The sequence below is a fragment of the Phasianus colchicus genome, chromosome 6 (assembly GCF_987193195.1).
Source record: "Phasianus colchicus chromosome 6, bPhaCol1.hap1.1, whole genome shotgun sequence".
Lineage (NCBI taxonomy): Eukaryota > Metazoa > Chordata > Aves > Galliformes > Phasianidae > Phasianus > Phasianus colchicus.
This window is the reverse complement of record NC_143441.1, coordinates 12416613-12439009: the sequence shown is the minus strand read 5'-3', so window position 1 is coordinate 12439009 and position 22397 is coordinate 12416613. Positions and strand designations below refer to the sequence as shown.

At 41.8% G+C, this 22397-nt stretch overlaps 1 protein-coding gene across 1 annotated transcript in view; it reads left to right on the top strand.

Moving 5' to 3' along the window:
- The first annotated feature begins 9876 nt into the window (after positions 1 to 9876).
- COL6A6 (collagen type VI alpha 6 chain) overlaps positions 9877 to 22397 on the top strand; it is a 45952-nt gene continuing 33431 nt past the window's right edge. Inside the window, exons 1-8 of the mRNA XM_090142467.1 lie at positions 9877 to 9997; positions 11937 to 12524; positions 14045 to 14641; positions 15034 to 15657; positions 16712 to 17263; positions 18032 to 18580; positions 18984 to 19568; positions 20917 to 21492. Coding sequence (XP_089998593.1) covers positions 9877 to 9997; positions 11937 to 12524; positions 14045 to 14641; positions 15034 to 15657; positions 16712 to 17263; positions 18032 to 18580; positions 18984 to 19568; positions 20917 to 21492 — 4192 coding nt within the window. The remainder of the gene's footprint in view (positions 9998 to 11936; positions 12525 to 14044; positions 14642 to 15033; positions 15658 to 16711; positions 17264 to 18031; positions 18581 to 18983; positions 19569 to 20916; positions 21493 to 22397) is intronic.

The window sequence follows — 22397 nt, the reverse complement described above, 5'->3', positions numbered from 1 at the left end:
CTGCTTTTACAGTGCTTTAGATGATGTTAAAAGGTTACCTCTTTCAAAAATTCCATTGAGTGATGTCATCTTTCTATACATCTGTCCTGTACGATCATCTTTCTGTACACTGTTTCCAGCATTTCATACAATGTCAGATAAATATCTTCTGAAAAACATATTTTACCTTCTCTTAAATCCATTAACCAAAACTTCTGCCCTTTATAACTGTCAGAATATGTTTGAAGTATGGTGCATTGCAGGGAATATTTTATCTATTTATCAGAAAGAAACAGGTTGATGATTCAAGTGAAGAAATAAGTGGAGGTATTTTCATTTTTAGAGGTAGTAAGCGTATGAGTTCAGAAGTCTTAGAACCAAAATAAAGCCTGGCAGCAAGATGTAAATTTGCATAGAGTATTTTCTGACTGGAGGGCATTTTTCAAGGAAAAACACTGCTAGTATTTTATTTTATTGCCCTTCAATGCATACTTTTCTAGCTGCATTGAGAGATGTACATGAACTTAAGATCACAGAATTGTAGGGGTAGGAATGGACCTTTGGAGATCATCTAGTCTAACTCCCTGCTAAAGCAGGTTCCCTTCAGTAGGTCACTCAGGTGGGCATCCAGGTAGGTCTTGAGGAGGAGACTCCCAGTCTTTCTGGGCAGCCTGCTCCAGTGTTCTGTCACTCTCACAGTAAGCATCATCCTGTTCAAGATGCTTACTTTTCCTCTGACACTGGTCTTACACATCATACACTAATGAAAGTTAGTTATACTGATATTTTTATCTTGGATGTTATTATAATATTTAACTGTATCACAGAGTAAGTTTTTTGCTGATTGAAGTCTAAAAAAGAGGCTGTAATGAGACATAGTAGTGAGAATTGGTAATTATCAAAGGGATCAGAATGCTGAAGAGGTTCACTAGCTATCAGGGCTATATACAACCCAGTATTTCTTGCCCCTTTTCCTTTTTAACCACCATATTGTACCTCGAATTCCTTCTGGTGCATAGGGGTATATTAGTTACTTCTGGCATCTTTATGTCACTGCAGCATTCGTAATAGGTAGTGTCTCTAAGTGATAAGTTTCTTGAAATAGAGCAGATGTCTTGTTTTTTTTTTCTGTCCAAAGATGTTCCAAAGAACCCTTCAGGAGCTAGAACAGAGCTTGCTGTGGTGATGCCTGGAAATGATATTTTGTTGTTGCTTGAGGGTAGAATAAGATCTTGAGTGGATGATTTTTATTCATTGCTTTTTGTTATTTGCAAGACCTAGGATAATATTAAATGTCATTACTATAGGACATTGGAACTTAACCCTGTGCTATGATGTTAGACCAGCTGCAGCTTTTCCACTAAGTGGTATTCACAGATCCAAGATATAATTTAAAACCCGGTATAACAAAGTGCTAACAGCAGCATTTGGTCATTAACTTTGTTTTCACAGATTGCTTGCTTTTCTGGTAGAACATAAATGATGTTTAGAATGTGATAAACAATCTGTTCAGCTTGTGATCTTGTTGTAAATCTACAGCTGGTTTCAAAAGAGGCCAGAAACCTCTAAAGCAACCCATGAGGAAGGTAGAACATTCCTACATTTCTTAACTTTCTTTTTATGTTCTTTCCTTAGTCTAAGAGCTATTGACAAAGACAAGGGATTGGGCACGGTGAACCTCTGTTCTGATCACTGTGACTTTTTTGTCCACTGGTGGCAATCAGGTGTTCATCAAACAAAAGTGATAGAAATAAAGAGAATATATCCTGCCTTCAGCACAGACTCTGAAGATACTGAAAAGTCTAATCATAGAATCCTTAGAGTTGGAAGGGAACCTCTGACAGCCATCAACTCCCCTGCAATGAACAGAGACATCCACAGGCAGATCAGGTTGCCAAGGGCCTTATTCATCCTCGCCTTGAATGTCTCCAGGGACGAGGCATCCATCACATCACTGGGCAACCTGTTCCAGTGCCTCACCACCCTCACTGTAAAAGACTTTTCCCTTATATGTAACCTAAATCTACTCTTTTTGTGCTTGAAGCCGTTTCCCCTTGTTCTATTACCACGGACCTTGCTGTCCCCTTATTTTCACAGAATCACAGAATCACAGAATGACCTGGGTTGGAGGGGACCTCAAGGATCATGTAGTTCCAACCCCCCTGCCTAGCAGGGCCACCAAACATACACCTTTACTAGATCAGGTTGCCCAGAGCCTCGTCCAACCTGGTCTTGAACACCTCCAAGGACGGGGCATCCACAACATCCCTGGGCAGCCTGTTCCAGGACCTAACCACCCTCCTAGTAAAAAACTTCCCCCTAACATCCAACCTAAATCTTCCCTCTTTTAACTTAAAACCATTTCCCCGTGTCCTGCTATTATCAGCCCTTATGAAGAGTTTACTCTCCTCCTGGGAGTAAGTTCCCTTCAGATATTGAAAGGCTGCAATGAGGTCGCCCCGCAACCTTCTCTTCTCCAGGCTGAACAAACCCAACTCCCTCAGCCTGTCCTCATAGGGGAGGTGCTCCAGCCCCCTGATCATCTTCGTATTTTCTGTAGCTCTCCTTTAGATACTGAAAGGCCACTCTCAGGTCACCTCGCAGCTTTCTCTTTTCCAGGCTGAACATCCCTAGCTCTGTCAGCCTGTCCTCATAAGAAATGTGTTCCATTCAATGGATCATTTTTGTGGCCCTCCTCTGGATGTGTCCAGCAGGTCCATGTCTCTCCTATACTGAGGACTCCACATCTGGATACAGTACTCCAGGTGAGGTCTCACCAGCACAGAGCAGAAGGGCAGGATCACTCCCTCACCCTGCAGGCCATACTTCTTTTGATGCAGCCCAGGATACAGTTGGCTTTCCAGGCTGCAAGGGCACATTGCTGGCTTATATCCAGCTTCCCGTCCACCAGTACCCCCAGGTCTTTTTTGGCAGGGCTGCACTTAATCCCTTCTTCCCCCAGCTTGTATTGGTAAGGAGAGTTGCCTCAATGCAGGTGCAAGTTCTTGCATTTGGATTTGTTGAACCTCATGAAGTTCACCTGGATCTACTGCTCAAGCATGTCTAGGTCCCTCCGAATGGCTGCACCCTACAGCTTTGTGTCATCGAAATGCCAATGTCATTGATGAATATATTGAAGAGTACTGGCCCCAGTAGCAACCCATGGGGGACACCACTCGTCACTAGTCTCCATCCAGACATTGAGCCATTGACCACCACTCTCTGTACTCAATCCTGCAACTAGTTCTTCATCCATTGAACAGCCCACCATCAAATCCATATCTTTCCAATTGGAGAGAAGGATGCTGTAGGGTACCGCGTCAAAGGCCTTACTGAAGTCGAGATAGATGACATCAGTGGCTCATCCCTTGTCCATTGATGCATTGATACCATCATAGAAGGCCACTTCAGTTGAGCAAGCAGGATTTGCCCTTGCTGAAGCCATGCTGGTTCTCCCATATCATCTCCCTGCCTTCCATGTTCCTTAGCATAGCTTCCAGAAGGATCTGTTCCATGATCTTCCCCAGCACAAAGGTAGGACTGCCTGGTTGGTAGTTCCTGGGGTCATCCTTTTTACCCTTTTTAAAAATGAATATGGTGTTACCTTTTTTGCAGTCACCAGGGACTTCACCTGATTGTCGCTGCCCACCAGAGACGGTCAGGAGGAAGCAGGGCTCGCGCACCTCTTGACTTCCTGTTTCAGCTCTGGTAAGTATTCTGCTTCGACATGGGTGCTCCCCGGCAAAAGACTGCTGCCAGAAATACTGAGGAGGCCCAGGCAAGGGTCCCGATCTCTCAGAAACGGGAGGCAGCAACCAAGAAGACTGCAGAGACCCAGACTGAGGTCCTGCACATGCCTTATAGGAAGGCTGCTGCCAAAATGTCTGAGGAAACTCAGACTGAGCCCCCAACCCGAGATGCTGGTGTGCAGGTCTCTGGTTGTACTGAGTGCCAGAGCCTGGCCCTTGCAGTGCTGGGTGAGGGAGGCAGTGATTGTGTTTGCTGCGACCAGGTGAACTACTTGCTCAGCCTCGTAGTTGACCTGAAGGAGGAAGTGGAGAGGCTGAGGACTATAAAAGAGTGTGAGAGGGAGATTGACTGGTGGTGTCAGTCCCTCTCAGCCTCAAGTTCTCAGCACACAGCCGAGGCTCCTAATGGAGCATGTCAGCCCCTGTCACCTCACAAACAGGTGGTAAAGGGGAACCAGACAGCTGGCAGCACTGCAGCGAGCCCCCTGTCCTCTCTTCCCCCCAGCAGCAATTTGAGAAGGGAGGAGGAGTGGAAACGGGTGCCTGCTCGGCGGAAGGGGCATCCCCCATCCCGACCATCCCCGGCTCCACAGGTGCCTCTGCGAAACCGGTTTGAGGCCCTGGAACTTGAGGGGGAGACTAGCGAGAGTGTGGAGACAGATTCACCCACGAGGTTGCCTCAGAAGAAGCGGTCACCCCAAAGCCTCAAGACTGCTTCTACACGTAAGGACAGAAGGGTGATTGTTGTAGGTGACTCCCTTCTGCAAGGAACAGAAGGCCCTATATGCCGGCCCGACCCCACCCGCAGAGAAGTGTGCTGCCTTCCTGGGGCATGGGTCAGGGACATTTCAAAGAAAATTTCTAGGTTGATTCAGCCTTCAGACTACTACCCACTTTTAATAATTCAGGCTGGCAGCGAGGAAGTTGGCAAGGAAAGCCTGAGGTCCATCAAGAAAGACTTCAGGGGAATGGGGCGAATACTAGAAGGAGCTGGGGTGCAGGTGATCTTTTCTTCTACGCCCGTGGTGTCGGGAAAAGGTACAGGGTGGATCCGAAAAACCCAACTCTTAAATAGATGGCTTAAGAGCTGGTGCAGACACAAGAATTTCGGCTTTTTTGACCATGGGGCAATCTACACTGCACCTGGCATGATGGCTGCTGATGCAAGCAGCCTGTCCCTGAGGGGTAAGAGGGTATTAGCTGAAGAATTAGCGGGACTCATTGACAGGTCTTTAAACTAGGAATGAAGGGGGAAGGGGGCAAAATAAAGGCTACTGGGGTTGAACGGTTCATTCGAGGGATTGTACCAAACTCTGTGGGCAATGATGGCAGAGTGCAAAAGGAGGGAGTAGGGCAGGGGGATGCTGGGGATGCTGCTGTTCTAGCGGATCCTGGATCGCTTATGAAGGTGGTGAGACGGACAGCCCGGCTGAAGTGCCTTTATACTAATGCACGAAGCCTGAGTAACAAGAAGGAGGAACTGGAAACTGTGATGCATTCTGAAAGTTATGACATTGTTGCTATCACAGAAACATGGTGGGATGACTCCCACAATTGGGATACTGCCATCGACGGCTATAGACTCTTTAGGAGAGATAGGAGAGGTAGGAAGGGTGGGGGAGTTGCTCTCTATGTCAGAGATTGGATAAACTGTGAGGAGCTCCCCATGAGAAACAGTCAAGAACAGGTTGAGAGCCTGTGGGTTAGGATTAGAGATGGGACTAATAAAGGTCAGCTGGTATTAGGGGTATACTACAGGCCACCTGACCAAGGGGAGGCTGCTGATGAGGCTTTCTTGCTCCAGATGCGTGAGGCGTCTGCCTCACGGGCTCTTGTCCTGGTGGGGGACTTCAACCATCCGGACATTTGTTGGAAAAACCACACGGCGAGCTGCAAGAGCTCCAGAAGGCTCTTGGAATCCATTGATGATAGCTTTCTGGTTCAGGTATTGGACAGACCGACCAGAGGTCAAGCGTTGCTGGACCTGCTGCTCACCAACGCTGAGGAGATCATCAAAGGCGTCAAGGTTGGAGGATGCCTAGGCTCCAGCGATCATGCCCTGGTTGAGTTTGTGATCTCAAGCGATGTGGGCCTGGTAAAGAGCAGGACCAGGACGCTGAACTTTAGAAGAGCAGACTTCAAGCTACTCAATGGAATGCTGGCCAAGATCCCCTGGCGCGCTGCCCTCAAAGATAAGGACGTTGAGGAGAGCTGGCTGCTCTTCAAGGATGCCCTCCTGGCAGCACAAGAGGTCTCCATTCCCCTGATTAAGAAAGTGGGCAGGAGAGGTAGAAAACCGGCATGGCTCAGCAAGGACCTGCTAAGAGAACTGAGGGTGAAGAAAGGGGTGTACAAGCTCTGGAAACAAGGCTGTGTCACCTGGGAAGAATACAGGGATGCCGTCCGGACTTGCAGACGTGGGATCAGGAAAGCCAAGGCGCAGGCAGAACTGAACTTGGCCAGGGACGTGAAAAACAATAAGAAAACCTTCTACAGGTACATTGGCCAGAAGAGACAGGCCAAAACGGGCGTACCTACTTTGGTAAATTTAAAAGGAGAAATGGCTTCAACAGATGAAGAGAAAGCTGAGGTGCTGAATGAGTTCTTCACCTCGGTCTTCACTGGTGGCCAGGATTCTAGTCTTTTTCACGTCCCTAAGTCTTGCACCCCCATACCTCTATGTGGGGACCAAGGAGGTAAATCCCTCCCCACTGTAAGGGTTGAGCAAGTCCGAGAGTGCCTCCTTAGACTGAATGAGTATAAGTCTATGGGGCCAGATGGCGTGCATCCCAGGGTCCTGAAGGAGCTGGCCGAGGTGGTTGCTGAGCCGCTCTCCATCATATTTGAGAAGTCGTGGCTGTCAGGTGAGGTCCCGGACGATTGGAGGAAGGGTCACGTCACTCCCATTTACAAGAAGGGGAGCAGGGAGGACCCAGGTAACTACAGGCCGGTGAGTCTCACCTCCGTGCCTGGGAAGATTATGGAACAGATCCTCCTGGACAATATGCTTGATCACATAAAGAACGAGCACGTGATCCTAGATAGCCAGCATGGCTTCACCAGGGGAAGGTCATGCTTAACTAATCTTGTGGCCTTCTATGATGGAGTGACGGCATTGGTGGACGAAGGGAAGGCAACTGATGTCATTTACCTGGACCTGAGCAAGGCCTTTGACATGGTCCCCCATCACATCCTCATCTCCAAACTGGAGGGAGGTGGATTTGACGGGTGGACAACTAGATGGATAAGCAATTGGTTGAAAGGCCGCAGACAGAGGGTGGTGGTCAATGGCTCTATGTCCAGGTGGAGGCCGGTAACGAGCGGTGTCCCTCAAGGGTCTGTCTTGGGACCGGTGCTCTTTAACATCTTTATTAATGACATCGATGAGGGAATGGAGTGCACCCTCAGCAAGTTTGCTGATGACACCAAGCTGAGTGGTGCAGTCGATACGGTGGAGGGAATGGAGGCCATTCAGAGGGACCTTGACAGGCTGGAAAGCTGGGCTCGGGTGAACCTAATGAGGTTCAATAAGGCAAAGTGCAAGGTTTTGCACTTGGGCCGGAAGAACCCCAGGCACCTGTACAGGCTGGGGGGAGTTGTCCTTGAGAGCAGCTCGGCAGAGAAAGACCTAGGGGTCCTGATAGATGAGAAACTTAACATGAGCCAGCAGTGCGCTCTGGCAGCCCGGAAAGCAAATGGGATCCTGGGCTCCATCAGGAGAGGGGTGGTCAGCAGGGATAGGGAGGTGATTGTCCCTCTCTACTCTGCTCTTGTGAGGCCCCATCTGGAGTACTGTGTTCAGGTGTGGAGCCCTCAGTACAAAAAAGACATGGAGATTTTGGAAAGGGTCCAGAGGAGGGCCACGAAGATGATCAGGGGGCTGGAGCACCTCCCCTATGAGGACAGGCTGAGGGAGTTGGGTTTGTTCAGCCTGGAGAAGAGAAGGTTGCGGGGCGACCTCATTGCAGCCTTTCAATATCTGAAGGGAACTTACTCCCAGGAGGGGAGTAAACTCTTCATAAGGGCTGATAATAGCAGGACACGGGGAAATGGTTTTAAGTTAAAAGAGGGAAGATTTAGGTTGGATGTTAGGGGGAAGTTTTTTACTAGGAGGGTGGTTAGGTCCTGGAACAGGCTGCCCAGGGATGTTGTGGATGCCCCGTCCTTGGAGGTGTTCAAGACCAGGTTGGACGAGGCTCTGGGCAACCTGATCTAGTAAAGGTGTATGTTCGGTGGCCCTGCTAGGCAGGGGGGTTGGAACTACATGATCCTTGAGGTCCCCTCCAACCCAGGTCATTCTGTGATTCATTCTGTGATTCTGATTGCCAGAGTGACTTGGCAACTACATCAGCCATTCTCTTAGGACACTGCGATGCATCTCATTGGGACCCATGGACTTGTGGATGCTCAGGTTTCTCAGGAGGTCGTGAACTTGATCTTTGCTTACAGTGGGAGTGACATTGCTTCCCCAGTCTCCTCCTACCAAAACAAACATTTGAGGGCTGTGTGGCGAGTAGTAATCAGAGAACACTGAGGCAAAAATGTTGTTAAGTACCTTAGCCTTCTCCTTGTACGTTGTTACCAATCTGCCTTTGTCACTCACTAGGTGGGGTACTCTCTCCTGGACTTTCATTTTCTGGTTGAGGTACCTGTCGAAGCCTTTCTTGTTCTTTTTGGCATCCCTTGCTAAGTTCAGTTCAAGCCAGGCCTTGGCTTTCCTGACCCCGTCCCTACACAGCCTAGCCTAATGTGTGTAACTTGTTCTGCTGTAGCCAGAGCTTGAATATTTTCTTCCTCTTTTTAGATTCAATTCCATACCCATTCACAAGAGGAATTTTCCTATGTCTGAGAATGTTTTCTTCTGAAAATGATGATTTAGAATTCCAGTGAGCATGCTTAGGAATTCCTCCAGTAGCTGGGAGAGTGAAGTGGCTTGTTTTCCCTTGCTGTCTGTTTGCTTTTATATCCCTTCACATACATTTCTGCTACCAATAAGTCTGGGCCATATTGAGGCCAGCATAATATTAGGCATTAAGCAGTGTCAGAGGCACGGATGCTTGGGAAATTTCTGTGCAAGTCAGCTCCAAAACTGAATTTTAGGTAAATTATTCTTATCAGAGTTCCAGAAGCCCTGAAATAATATTTTATTTATTTGCTTGTTTAAAAAGTAACAGTGTAGATTCTACTGAAATTGTACTCTGTTTTGAACCCAAGCCTGGAATATAAGTGGTTTAATCTACTTCTTTGTTTTGATCTGAGTGTCTGCCAGGATGAACCAACAAGTTCAAACAATTACCTGATACAGAGCAACATTTGGCTTATTCCACACTTCTGGTAGCTTAACAATGCTTTGTATAAAACTTCGTTGTACATAGCTGGTAGAAGACAAAGTTCAGTAGCCATACATCTTCCAGACCAATATACCTCCATCAATAGCTGTATGAAGTATGAAATTCTCAGGGTGACCCCAGTGGAATGTCTTTTTCAGTTACTCTGTGTTTGAGCATAATATCTGAGTTATGCTAGTTGGCAGGTAGAATGTAATACCTCTTTCCAGAAAGAAGGGGATTAAGCTGGGTATTTCCATGAAAATGTCAGCTCAGTAGCATTCAAAAAATTGCTAGCTATCATTAAAAAAGGAGTAGAGAATGAAACAAAGACAATGATTATGACCTGGCTTACCATTTATTTTTATTCTTAAAACTATTTATTGTATTTGCATTCTATAAACTATTTAGTGTATTTATGTTCTACAACTGAAAGTTTTTCAAAACTGTATTGTTCTTCATTATTTAGTGTGCTCAAGCTTAATGTAGCTTAATTTTGTACTTTGTTGTTGAGATTTTCATTCGCATTTCCCCTAGCATTGGGTTGTGGATCTTTCATATGACATCTTCATTACTGACTAACTAGCATATTTTACTTTTAAGTAATTGCTTGTTCTTATCCATGTCTATTTTATATAGAGACACCCACCAAAAGTCAGGCACTAACAGTTCTATGTTCAGAATGTGTATGTTGAACATAAGGAAAGAAACTTGGAATTTGAAATGCTATTTTAAACTGTATAGAACTAGAAAACCTCTGTGATGTTAATAAAATGCACACAAAGCCACTTCACTCACAACTATCAAACTCCTGAGAAATTATGCTCTGTATTTCTTACTTTGTTTGTTTTTCTAGGGAGATTTTCAAAATGGATGATTGGAAATCACTTCTTGTTCTTCTCTTTGTATCCACCTTTGGCACTCTAGATGCACAACAGACTGGTAATACGTTAAAGAAATATCTCATTTTCAAATTAATAGTTGTTCTTTTTCTATGTGTATTCAGTGCCAGTGAGAGACAATGAATTAGTGACAGTTTAATTTTTGTTTAAGTAGTGTATGGGAACTGTTGAGCCAGGGCCTGAACCACTGATTGATCAGCTGAGGCAAACACTGAGTCAGCCATAGAGCACAGGTGGAGGCGATTCAGCTGTGTGATGGAAGGGGTGGAGCCTGGCTGCACCTCTCCTAGACCCCATTTAAGGGCTGACTGCCATGGGGAAGGGTTTCTCTCTGGATATCCCTCCTCTGTGGAGTCTTTTCTGCAAACCTAGATCTTTGGGTACAGGTGAGCCTTCCTTCCCTGTTTGTTTCTTTTCCCATTTTCACCACAATATTTTTTCTAGCTGTAACACCTACTGTAACAAGTAGGTGATGATGTGATATGTTTTTATAATGCATAAACTTAAACTACGATAAGAGTTTTCCTAAAAATAGTAAAATGAAGTGCAACAGCTTATTACGATTCATTTTTGATTGTGCATGCTGAGGTTATGTATTTTCAATAGTAAGGAAGAAGTTTTAAGGTGGAGATTGTGTTGTGTCCTAGCTAAAAACTTTGCAGCCCAGGTATGTATTTGCATTCTTGCAATTAGCAAAATGTAAGGTAAATCCAGGGCTCAGCATTATTATCTTAAATCTTCCAGAATAACTGACTACTGCTTGAGAAGGCATACATTCAGTTGCTGAACATCTTTCTAGTGTTTCTTGGCTTAAAGAAATAGTTTATTTTATTCATGCCCTGAAAAGTGTGGAAATGCATGAGTTCAGTATTTCCTACAAGTAGATACGTTTAGTTCTCTTTAAGTCTGTGACTTGTTAGTAATGCATGCTTGCAGTCTGGAGCTCAAAGTGTATGAGTAACTTTTCTTTGTAGCTCACTTGCAGCAAGTCTGTGCATTCTTGTGATTGTTGTTCATATACAGAAAAGAGTACAGCAATTACCATGTGCATTCTCTGCTTATGACTTCATGTGTGCAATCTGTGTATGGAAGTCGTGTTAGTATGAATTTCAGCATCTCTTCTTTGCATAACAATGGTATGGAAAGATGTGACATCAGACCTCCTGTGTGAAGAACAAGGTGGAAAAAAAAAAAGATTAATATACCATGCACTGAATTCTTGCTCAGCCCCTACTATAACAAGGATGGTATCTCACAGAAGATAGAGAAATTTCATTACATGGGAGGAAGCACCAAATCTGGGTGTATCCTTTAGTTTATGATAGAGAATCACTTTATTAAAAGTGCTGGTGGCAAAATAAAGAAATAAATAAAGAGGTTCTTCAAACTGCTGCTGTGATAAGAAATGGGCAAGCTGAAGATAATACTCAAAATTCAGCCACAGCAGCCAAGGATGCAGGCATTGTGCTGTATGCTATAGGCATTGAAGATTTTGCTCTGCCTGAACTTCAAGAAATAGTGAGTGAGCCATCAGATAAGCACGTCTATAAAGTGAAAGTTGCTTGGTAATGATGCTCTCGCAATGTTCTATAAAAGTTTTGTGGAAGAGGTAACTGGACTGGTTGCACAGTTTGCCCGTGATATGTCCTGAAAGAGCTATTTCTCCTCAGCTTTGATGCTTTTTCTATTTGTAGATAAATTATATAATTGCAGTGTGTTGCCAAAATATAGCTTTCTTCTTCTATCTTTCATATGTTGTCAATAATATTAACTCTTAAGTGTTGCCAATTTTGAATAGAAATCTACCTTTATAATATTCAAAATAATGGCAGTGGGGGAAGGTGAGAGGAGGAACAGCAGAAACATATAACAGATTTTTCATGATCAATAAAATGTACATTCTGTTCTTCCTTATTCACGAACAATTTTAGAGAAGAGATGATGATAATTTGTTTTTCTATGTCATCTTTCTCGAGCAGCTTGCACTAAAGCCACGATGGCAGATGTTGTCTTTATAGTGGATACTTCAACAAGTATTACCCAGGAAAACTTTCAGAAAGTGAAGAACTTCCTTTCCTCCTTAGTCTCAAGTCTTGACATCGGCCTTGATGCGGTCCGAGTTGGACTGGTCCAATACAGTGACAAAGCTTACCAAGTATTCTTACTGAATCAGTATTTATTGAAAAATGGTGCTTTGGAGCAAATTGGGAATTTGCCATACAGAGGTGGAGAAACTTACACGGGGAGAGCTCTGGATTTCGTCAGCACAAATTATTTCACGGAATCTGCTGGTAGTAGAGCAAAGGGTTATGTCCCTCAGTTAGCCATTCTTATCACCAGTGGAGAAGCCAGTGATGAAGTAGAACAGCCTGCCAAGAAACTCAGATACAGAGGCATTTCCATTTACGTTGTTGGAATTGGTATCCAGAATACAACTGAGCTTCAGCAAATAGCCAGCAAACCTTTCTGTAAATATCTGTATAGCGTTGGTAGTTTTGATGACCTTCCAGATGTCTCCACAAGACTTTTGCAAAACTTCTGCATTGCAATTGAAAACCAGATACAAGGTAAGGAGTTGTCCTTGTACGTGTTGTGCCACTTCATTGTCCATTCCATGTAATTATGAAAACATAATGTATAAATGTGGTCTTGATTTTGATGTTAGTTTATACAACTGTTGCTGTCACGTAGTTCCATTGAAAATAATGGGGCTAAATCTGAGTTAAGTCATAGTTCAGGGTGATGTTCCTGTTCTTTTAAGCACATTTCAGTGTCTATGTTGAATTCAGTGAGGTTTAATTGTTAAAAACAAAGATAAGATTATGCACAGTGCTCTCTGTAAGGAGAACCTTAATGGACTGCAAAGAAAATCAGGGTTGGATTTGCTGATTTAATGAAATACATTCAATTCAACCTCATTAGTACTGATGGAGCCATTTATAGAATATTTTTTATGTAATTGGACAGCTTCACAGAATTATGTATCAAGCTATGCTTTTGGACACTTAATACTTATAAAAACTCAGTTCAGAGTGAACAAACATTCTAGGAGCGAGGAAAATGAAGAGAACCCGTATTTTCCAATCCTTTCAATATATTTTCTGAACAACAAAGTTCACAGAAAATGAGTTTTCTCTGTTTTGTAAAAAAAAAAAAAAAAAAAAAAAAAACTTTCTGTCATTGTTGAACCATGAAAGAGGATGGGATAAAAAAAAATAAGTCATGGTAGCAAAACTAACACCAAAACAAAGAAAATGGAGTTTAATTCAGTAACAAATATTAAAAATATTAGATGTAAATTTTAACTACATTATGCTGGTTTCTAGTTTTGTAGAGGTCAGTAAGGATAACTTTAGTACGTTCCTTGTTGAGAAAAAGTTAGGGATTAAACACTAATTAGAGACACTTGCCTACATCTCCTTTTCCATCATAAACTGTTACACTGAAAGACACACTTAGGTCTTCATTTGTTTTGTTTTTCTTGCGTCTGGCTTCCCCTCCCAGAATGTGCATCTCTTTCCATTAACTTTAAGTGAAGTTAGGATAACTTTAATTATGTTCTGGGGCTTCCTCTGGTATTTGAAAGGACTTTCTGCCTTTAGGAGCAAGTCCTCATGGGATTGTTATTAAGATGAATTTATTCTGAAGAGTTCAGATGAGTCCAGTTCTTAAATCAACCTAGGTTATAGCAGGGATGTAGAAGACCTTGATAAGTAGAATATTACTGTAATTAAATGATAAGGCACGCAATCTCACCCCCCAAAGTCATAAGTGGAATATTTGGTGGGAGAAAGGTGAAACTTTTTCTGTATAAATACTGTCAGATATAGAAGATTCTCAAGACATTCTTAATACCTTTTTTAAATAAGGTTGTTTTCATTAGAATTCTTGGCTTAACTTGCCAAAAGACAATATTACAGCTATCATGTAGCATGTTTAAATGGTATGTTGTAGACTTCAAGCTCGTGTCCAAACTTAAAATCGTGAACATCAATGACAAGGTTGCAATTCTTTAGCTTACATTCCAAACCAAGTCTGGATACAAGTGTCTCAGCAACTCTTTCATTATGTTTTTTCCTCTCTGCAGCATTTGCAAAACAATATGCTGATGTTATTTTCCTTATTGATTCCACTGAGAACATGAAGCCTTCAACTTCTGAGAGGATAAAACGCTTCATCTCCCAAGTAGTCAGGCAGCTAGATGTTGGGCTTAACAAGCATAGGGTTGGCCTAGCCCAGTTTAGTGGCATAGGAAAGGTGGAGTTTTTACTGAACACATATGAAAACAAAGAAGAGGTGCTTGACCACATTCAGCGTAGCATTGCATTCACTGGAGGCTCATTGCATAATGAAAGTGTCATGGAGTTTTTGAAGAAAACCTTTCTAATGAATGGTGCTGGAAGTCGGCTCAGTGAAGGCACTCCACAGGTTGTTGTGATCTTCACATCTTCTGGATCCAGAAACAGTATCATGAAAGAAGCCTGGATGTTAGAAGAGATGGGGGTGAAAGTTACCTCAGTTGATGTTGAATACTTTGACGTAACAGAAGCTCTTGGAGCAGTCCCCGGCAAGGTCGATCAGATTTATGAAGTGGAGAGCACTGACCATGTGCAACAAAACATTGTCAGTAACATAGAAACTTCACTTCAGAAGCTTTACGACCTTGATTCAAGAGTGCCAGCAGGTATGGTGTATCAGATGAGCAAAAGTGGCAGGCTGAGTAGTTAACTCACCGGTAATCCAGAGCAACTTCTCAGGTGGCTGGGAGGGAAAAGCAGTGCAAACAGCTGATAGCTTCACCTTTACAGAGGTGTTCTATTGAAAAAAAATATATATATTCACCACCTTTAGTCACACAGTTGGAATGTTTGCCTGTGCATAATTTGTTATAAATCTGTGTTAACGGGAAAGTGGTCTTGAGGGGTTGGCTGCAGTGAAATTGCCCGTTTTGAATGAGGGGACAATTTCTTTGGATTTTTCTTCTAGGAAATGGCCATAGGGAATTTTGTATTTAAGCATAGTTCCACAGTGTAACTTACAGTAATATTATCTTCCTTTTATTTACTTTGCTTTTAGTGTGTTCCAGTGCAACAGTGGCAGATATTGTGTTTCTTGTGGATGAATCCAGCAAAATCGGGTCAAAAAACTTTCAGCTGATTAGAGCTTTTCTGTTAAAAGTTGTTAATGCCTTAGATATTGCTCCAAGCAATGTAAGAGTTGGGCTAGTGTTGTACAGTAATGAGCCAAGATTAGAGTTCACTCTTGACACATTCAAGGATAAACTGGAAATACTAAACTACCTGAAGAATTTACCATATCGAGGTGGGCAACCATATACTGGACTAGCAATTGAATTCCTGAGGAATAAGGTTTTCACTCAAGAGGCAGGCAGCAGAAAAAAACAAGGAGTGCAACAGATTGCTGTGGTTATCACTGATGGACAATCCTTGGATGATTACACTGAACCAGCATCAAAACTAAGACGTGAGAGTATTACAGTCTATGCTGTGGGCATCAAGAATATCACAGCGGGTAGCAAACTTGATAAAATTGCAACGTATCCCCCAAGGAATCATGTTACTACCCTGAAGTTTTTTCTACAACTGTCAAATATTGCATGGAAAATAAAGAAACAGCTTTGTAATGAGATTGTGACAAAAACGTTTGTAGTCCCGTTACAATCACAGAGTCTGAAGAAAGGTAAGAAGTATGCATAAAATTGTCATTTCCGTGCTACCAGTCTTGCTGCTGATGTGTACAAAATCTGCACTTAATGCAAGGGGAAATTAAAATTCAGAAATATTTTTGAGATGTTTATAAAGATCTGGTGATGATGGACCCAAATATCCTCCGGCCAAGATCTGCCCTGCTTGGGACCCTCCCCTACATATTCCTGCCCTTTTGGGGAAGTATGTGACAGGAAGCTTTTGCTGCTTCTCCTTGAGCAAATTTCAAATCTTCCTCATGCTCAAGTGAATGTGATTCTTCTCAGGAATCTCCAGGTTAATTGTCTGTTATAGTTTGCACAGCTTAACGGTGTCTACAAATAGATTGATTCAATTCTCTGTTACTTGAATCCAGGTTATATAAGAGCTCCAAACTGTTGAAATCATTTGTAGGTGTTCCATGATTCTAAATTCTGACACTGAAGTAAAATATCATCTCTCACCTCCATATAATAGCTAGGCTAAATAGCTAGTCCGTGCTGTTACTACCAGTTCAGGAAGCTAGTCTCTCATAATATAAACCCTGGTAATATTTTTTTTATCTTTATGCCTAAATTCTACCTGGTCTGTCACAAAAAAGCTTCTCTTACCATTCTGTTTCAAATTAGCTTTAGTTCTAGCTGTGCTTCGTCATTCTTTTGTCTTTGCAGGCTGCCACGCTATTATTGTACCCCACTGTATCTGTCTTTTATTCTATTTTTCTTACTCTAATAGCTGTTCCAGTCTTAACTTCTATCCCATCATGCTTACTGTCCTTTTTATTACTGAGTGCCAGTAACAAAAGTTTCTTTTGTTATTCTATTATATTGCTTTGACATATTTCATTGGTGCAGAGAAGTCTGGTAATTTCTTATTCAATTTATTCAACACTCAAGATCTTACAAGGTTTTAAACTGAGGGACTTTCCAAATAAATTTATTAGTAGTGTTTAGCTACCTATTTTTTGAGATTGTGTTACAGTAAAGTTATTTTCTTACACCTGGAAGTGTCAAAACTTCTGTAACCTTTTTTTTCTTGTTGTTTATTAGGTTGTGTGGACATAGAGGAAGCTGACATTTATTTCTTGATTGATGGTTCTGGAAGCATATATCCATCCGACTTCAAGGACATGAAAACATTCATGAATGAGGTTATCAGAATATTCCAACTTGGAGCTAACAATGTTCGCTTTGGCGTGGTTCAGTATGCATCTGAGTCAAAGACAGAAATCATAATTGGCCAGCACAACCAAATGATGAGGTTAACAGAGGCAATTGAGAATATTGTTCAAATCGGTGGAGGTACCAGAACTGGAAATGCTTTAAGCTCAATGAAAACTCTGTTCAAAATGGCTTATAGGGAAAATGTTCCACAGATTCTGATAGTGATTACAGATGGTAAATCTGAAGATGGGGTGAATCAGACAGCAAGAGATTTGAGACAACAAGGAATCAATATCTATGCCATTGGCATCAAGGATGCTGTTCAACAAGAATTGGAGGAAATAGCAGGGACAAAAAATAAAATGTTTTTTGTAAATGACTTTGATTCTCTGAAACATATTAAACGTGAAATTGTGCAAGAAGTCTGTTCAACAAATGGTAAGAGGATCTCTTATGCCTAATCTCTTCCAAGCAGCTTGTGTTAGAATGTGTTCATACAGTTTGAGTTATTCTGAAAATGATATTGCTATGTGCCAGAAACAGAGATTTGTATGTGGGTAATCTCAGACTTTGCCATGTCAAGACTAGATATCATCTCAAGATACCAATTGTGTACCAGTCACCAAGCAAAATAAAATGAGGCTAAATACCAGAAGTCAAAATCTGTCAATTAATGAAGTGTCCTAGAGTAAAACCCTAAGTATTTGCATATTGGCATGTCCTGAACCTATTTCATGAGAACAGAGACTGAACCCAGTGATAATTACCTGCAGTCTCACATCAGGATACTTGCTGTTCTGAACAGGTGAACAGTCTGGGCATTGCAGAATGCTGTCTTTTAAGAAGAAATAAATTCATGTTATTCAACATTTGAGTCGAGTTGGTCTTCTGATACATGCAGACTACTCTTACCCAGGATTAACAGATCTTGCTGTACAACATACTAACTTGGAAGAAGTCAACCATATCAAATCACAGAATTCTTTCTCTTAAAACTGGGAGATGAAGAGAGGCTTTCCAGTCTTCTTTTATTGTTAGCCATTAAATCTCCTGTTCACTCTCATCTGTCCTCACCTGTGGAGGACATCTGTCCTCTCATTCCGTCATTTACAGATTTTTGGGGGTTTGACATAGTTAAGGTGTTAAAAGTGCAGGTGAAATCTGTGATTTTAACCTATTCCTTTTTTTTCTTCCTTTATTTCTTAGTCTGTAAAAATGTGAGAGCTGATATTGTTTTCCTCGTGGACAGCTCGAACAGTATTCGACCAGCTGAGTTTCAGAAGATAAAGGATTTCATGCAGTCATTTGTCATCAAGGTAGATGTTGGGCTTGATAATGTTCGAATTGGCTTAATTCAGTTCAGCTCTGAAATAAGAGAAGAGTTCCAGCTGGACAGATACAGCACTATAGCTGATGTGCGGAGAGCCATTCAAGAAATACAGCAGATAAAATTGGGAACGCTGACTGGGAAAGCACTGACCTTTGCTGCCTCTTACTTTGATCCTCCTAGAGGAGGGCGTCCTGAATTAAAACAGTATCTGATAGTGATCACTGATGGAGAAGCCCAAGATTCAGTAAAAAACCCAGCCAGAGCCATCCGAGACAAAGGTATCACTATATACGCTATTAACTTGCTCCAGGCGAACAATTCACAACTTGTGGAGATTACTGGCACCCAAGACAAAGTGTTCTTTGAGAGTGAAATGAACTTCTTAGAAAAGCAGATTCTCTTTGAAATTTGTAATCTACAGAAGTGTAAGTAATGATGATAACCCTCTCTGTTTATTTTCTTTAGGTACTTTTTTCTTTTTTTTCCTGTTGACTCTTGATAAAGAAAGATTTTGCTTTCTATCTTCATAGTGGAGGGAGTACATTTGTCCCTCTCATATGATACAGTGTCACTGGAGTGAAATGTGGTATAAGAACCTATGTTCTTTTATCAAAAGAACCTATTCTTTTTGTAGGCTTTAATCTCATTCTTTTTTTCACAAGCAAGTAAATAAGTATTTTTCTTCTTCTGTAAAATACTCTGCACTTTGTGGTTACAGTTGGAACATGGAAACAGAAATCTCTATACAAAGTTTTGAAGAACATTAAGGGGTGATAAAGAGAGACAGAATTATAACCTTATTTCTTTTTCTTCTCTTTCCACTGACAGCGTGCAAGAGAGCAGAAGCTGCTGATATCATGTTTGTAGTGCATGGATCATCTGGTGTTACAGACCTGCAATTCAAAAACATGCTTCGGCTTGTAGAAGCAGTAGTTAACAACTCAGTGGTTGGGAAGGACAAAGTTCAGTTCGGTGTTTTAGTCTATAGCTCCAATCCAGAGGTGCAATTCTCACTAAATTCATATGCTTCCAAGTCTCTGATTAGAGAAGCAGTATTCAGCTTGAAGCCTCTGTCAGGCCAGCCCTTCACAGCAAGAGCTTTGAGCTTTGCTAGGCAGAGATTTGATGTGAACTATGGTGGACGTGCATCATCTCTTGCTGTCACTAGGATCCTTGTTCTCATTACTGATGAACCAACAGAGCCATCAGATAGAGACAACCTTCCAATGGCCATAAGGGCTTTGAAGGAAGATAAAATCGTCTTAATTACTGTTGGAGTGAGCAAAGCAAGCAGAGAAGAACTTGAAGAGATTACTGAAGATCAAGAAAGATTATTCTTTGTACAAAGCTATGATGCACTAGAAAACATACATGAAAACCTGACTCAGATAGTGTGTGAGAAATCTCAGCCAGGTAAAGACGACTTTTGAACGGAACCACTAGGTCTTTTTCTACTACTGCAGAGTGTCCAAAGCAAAGATCAGTGTTAAATATTTTCTATGGACGTTATAGGAGGATGAGTGGAAAAGCCTGGAAAGAGTTCTATGCTTAAAATACAGCACACATGAAAATCTAATCACAAAAGTTACTTTCTACCAATGGTCTTCCATCGGTTGTTTCCAAGGGGTTGCTTACACTGATGGAGGCAAATGTCTTTTAACTCCTAGGAACTATTTTTTATTCACACGTGCTAGAACTTTAGACTTAGGCAGTTCTGCCCCACTATACAAAGCCCATCCTAAAGAAAGTATTAAATTTTAAAGATATAGCAGTTTATGTGTGTTAAATATATCACCATACTACAATGTACTTAGGTAGTTCAAATGCCATCATATATGTGAAACTGGGATAAGAGCATGAAGAGTATAACAAACGTAGACACAATTTTTGCTAAAAATCCAATGAACCTGCACTTAGTGTAATGTGGCCCTTGCTCACAAATGTATATGGTGGCTGATTCCATCTGCCCTGCACACAACAGCTCATCACTTCCTAGTACATCCCTTTTCAAAGTATGCTATGTGCTTAGAGAAGGACCCAGTGTTAGGAGATCTCATTTATCAAAACACACATGATACCTGTAGAAAGACTTTTCTTTGGTGGTTCATTTTGCATTGGAAGATGGCTTCTTGACCACCCTTTTTTCTTGCTGCACAACATACAGAGTCAGGTTCTTTTTCCCAAAAATTAGATTCAATGAAGTGCACCTGTGATACTCTGAATAGAAACTGCCCATAAATATGTGAAGGACTACTTAGGAAATGAAAATGGCAGGCAATAGTTTTCTCCAGGCAGAATCTGTCTTTCTCCATACCAATCATGTAGTTCAAGAGTTTTCTCCTCACAGTTGGCCTTTCAAGTACAAAGAGGAGGGTGAGTGTTTGTGACAGTTATTCTGACTTAACTTCATTGGTAGGTAAAATCTGACCTTCCTCAGCTGCCAGACTGACTTTGTTTACAAGTTCTCTTTTCTTATTACTCTCCTCAGACAGTCTTTTAGCTGATATGTAAAGAACTATAATTTATTCTGCAAGTTAGTTCTAGAAAAGGATGAATTTTATTTATGCAAGGAAGGTTTCAAGATTGATGTTGGATAGATGACAGGTAGATTATGTCCTTGCACAGCCTCTCTGTGAAAAGCTTTTCTGACTAGTGGTTTACACTGGAGAGAATAAGCAAGAAGTTAAACAATGCCAAGATTGTTCCTCACTAATTGTTTTGTTGTTGTTGTCTTTTGTCCTGTCCTTGCTTTTTCCCTAAGTTTGCAGCAATCATGTGGCAGACCTGATATTTTTGATAGATGGATCAGAAAGTATATCAGAAAATAGTTTTTCCATCATGAAGACCTTCATGAAGGATGTTGTGGACAACTTTGTTATTTCTAGGGACAAAGTACATGTTGGGGTAGTCCAATATAGTCAAGAACCCCAGAAAGAATTTTATCTTAATGAGTTCTATAGCGACGCCATTATAAAGGAACAGATAAGCAGAATTGAGCAACTGAAATCTTCTACATTCACTGGCAAAGGACTGAAGTTTGCCCAGACACTTTTTGAGCCTGCCAATGGAGGCCGCAAGTACCAAGGGGTTTCTCAGAACCTTGTTGTGATTACGGACGGATACTCTGCTGACAGAGTGGATGATGCAGCCATGGCTTTGAGAAGAAATGGGATACACGTCTTTGCAGTTGGTGTAGGGATTGTAAACTCTTTTGAGCTGTTCCGAATAGCTGGTGATGCACAGAGAGTGTTCACAGTGGAGAACTTTGATGCACTGAAAACAATCAAGAGCACTATTACCAGTGAGATCTGTGAACCCAAAGACTCACCTAGTGAGGGTAAGCAGCATAAATCTATTGTTAGATATGTAATGGAGAATATCCACATAGCTACGTGCAATCCCTAGCAAAAGTACCCAAGTATGCTGGGAACCAGTGCAACTGTTTTGCCAAATAGGTCTGCGTAGGTTACTCAGTTTTGTAACTTTCTAGACTTACACCTTTTTTCAGACAAGAACCATTATGCTTTTAGCAATGGTAAATGGTTTCTGCGGTGAAATAGTGCTTCAAATCTAGCATTCACATTCATCATTCCTTGTTGTCTGAAAGGAGACAGGGAAAATGTGCCTTTGTTATCCTAATCACAAAAGAGAAAAAGGACAATTCAGTGATGTTTGAAAAAGAGCCTTTCAAAAAACCTATGCTGTCTATAGCTAAATATGACCATCCTGTTCCAATGGAACCATCAATAGCAACTGTTGACAAAAATTAAGTCCTACAGAGGTACTGCGGAGAGGTTGTGAGGGGAAAATCCATGTGCAACTAGAAAAAATCACTCTATCCTGAAATGTTGATTGCCTTTATAACCCTGCTGTTCTCTGAATTTTGAAATCAGATGGGCAACCTCACAAGCTCTAGCTAATGGGCAACTTCACACCTCTGAATGAGGTGTGTTTGTATAGATGTGCGTGTAGGTGTGTGTGTGTGTGTATATATATATATGTTTAAGAGAAATACTTTCTTGCCAGACTAAGCAGAAACACTACTCTGAGACCTGTATATCAGTCAGATTTTGTGGCTGTAAAATTGCATTGTCTGTGACCTTGCATGTTGAAAAGTTTTGTTACTGCTTAGAAGTAAATCATACTCTTTAAAGGGTAGATTTGTACATACATAACAATTTGTATTATTTCAGGATTTATTTGGTTAAACTGCTGAAACACATTCATCTTTCCTGGGGTTTC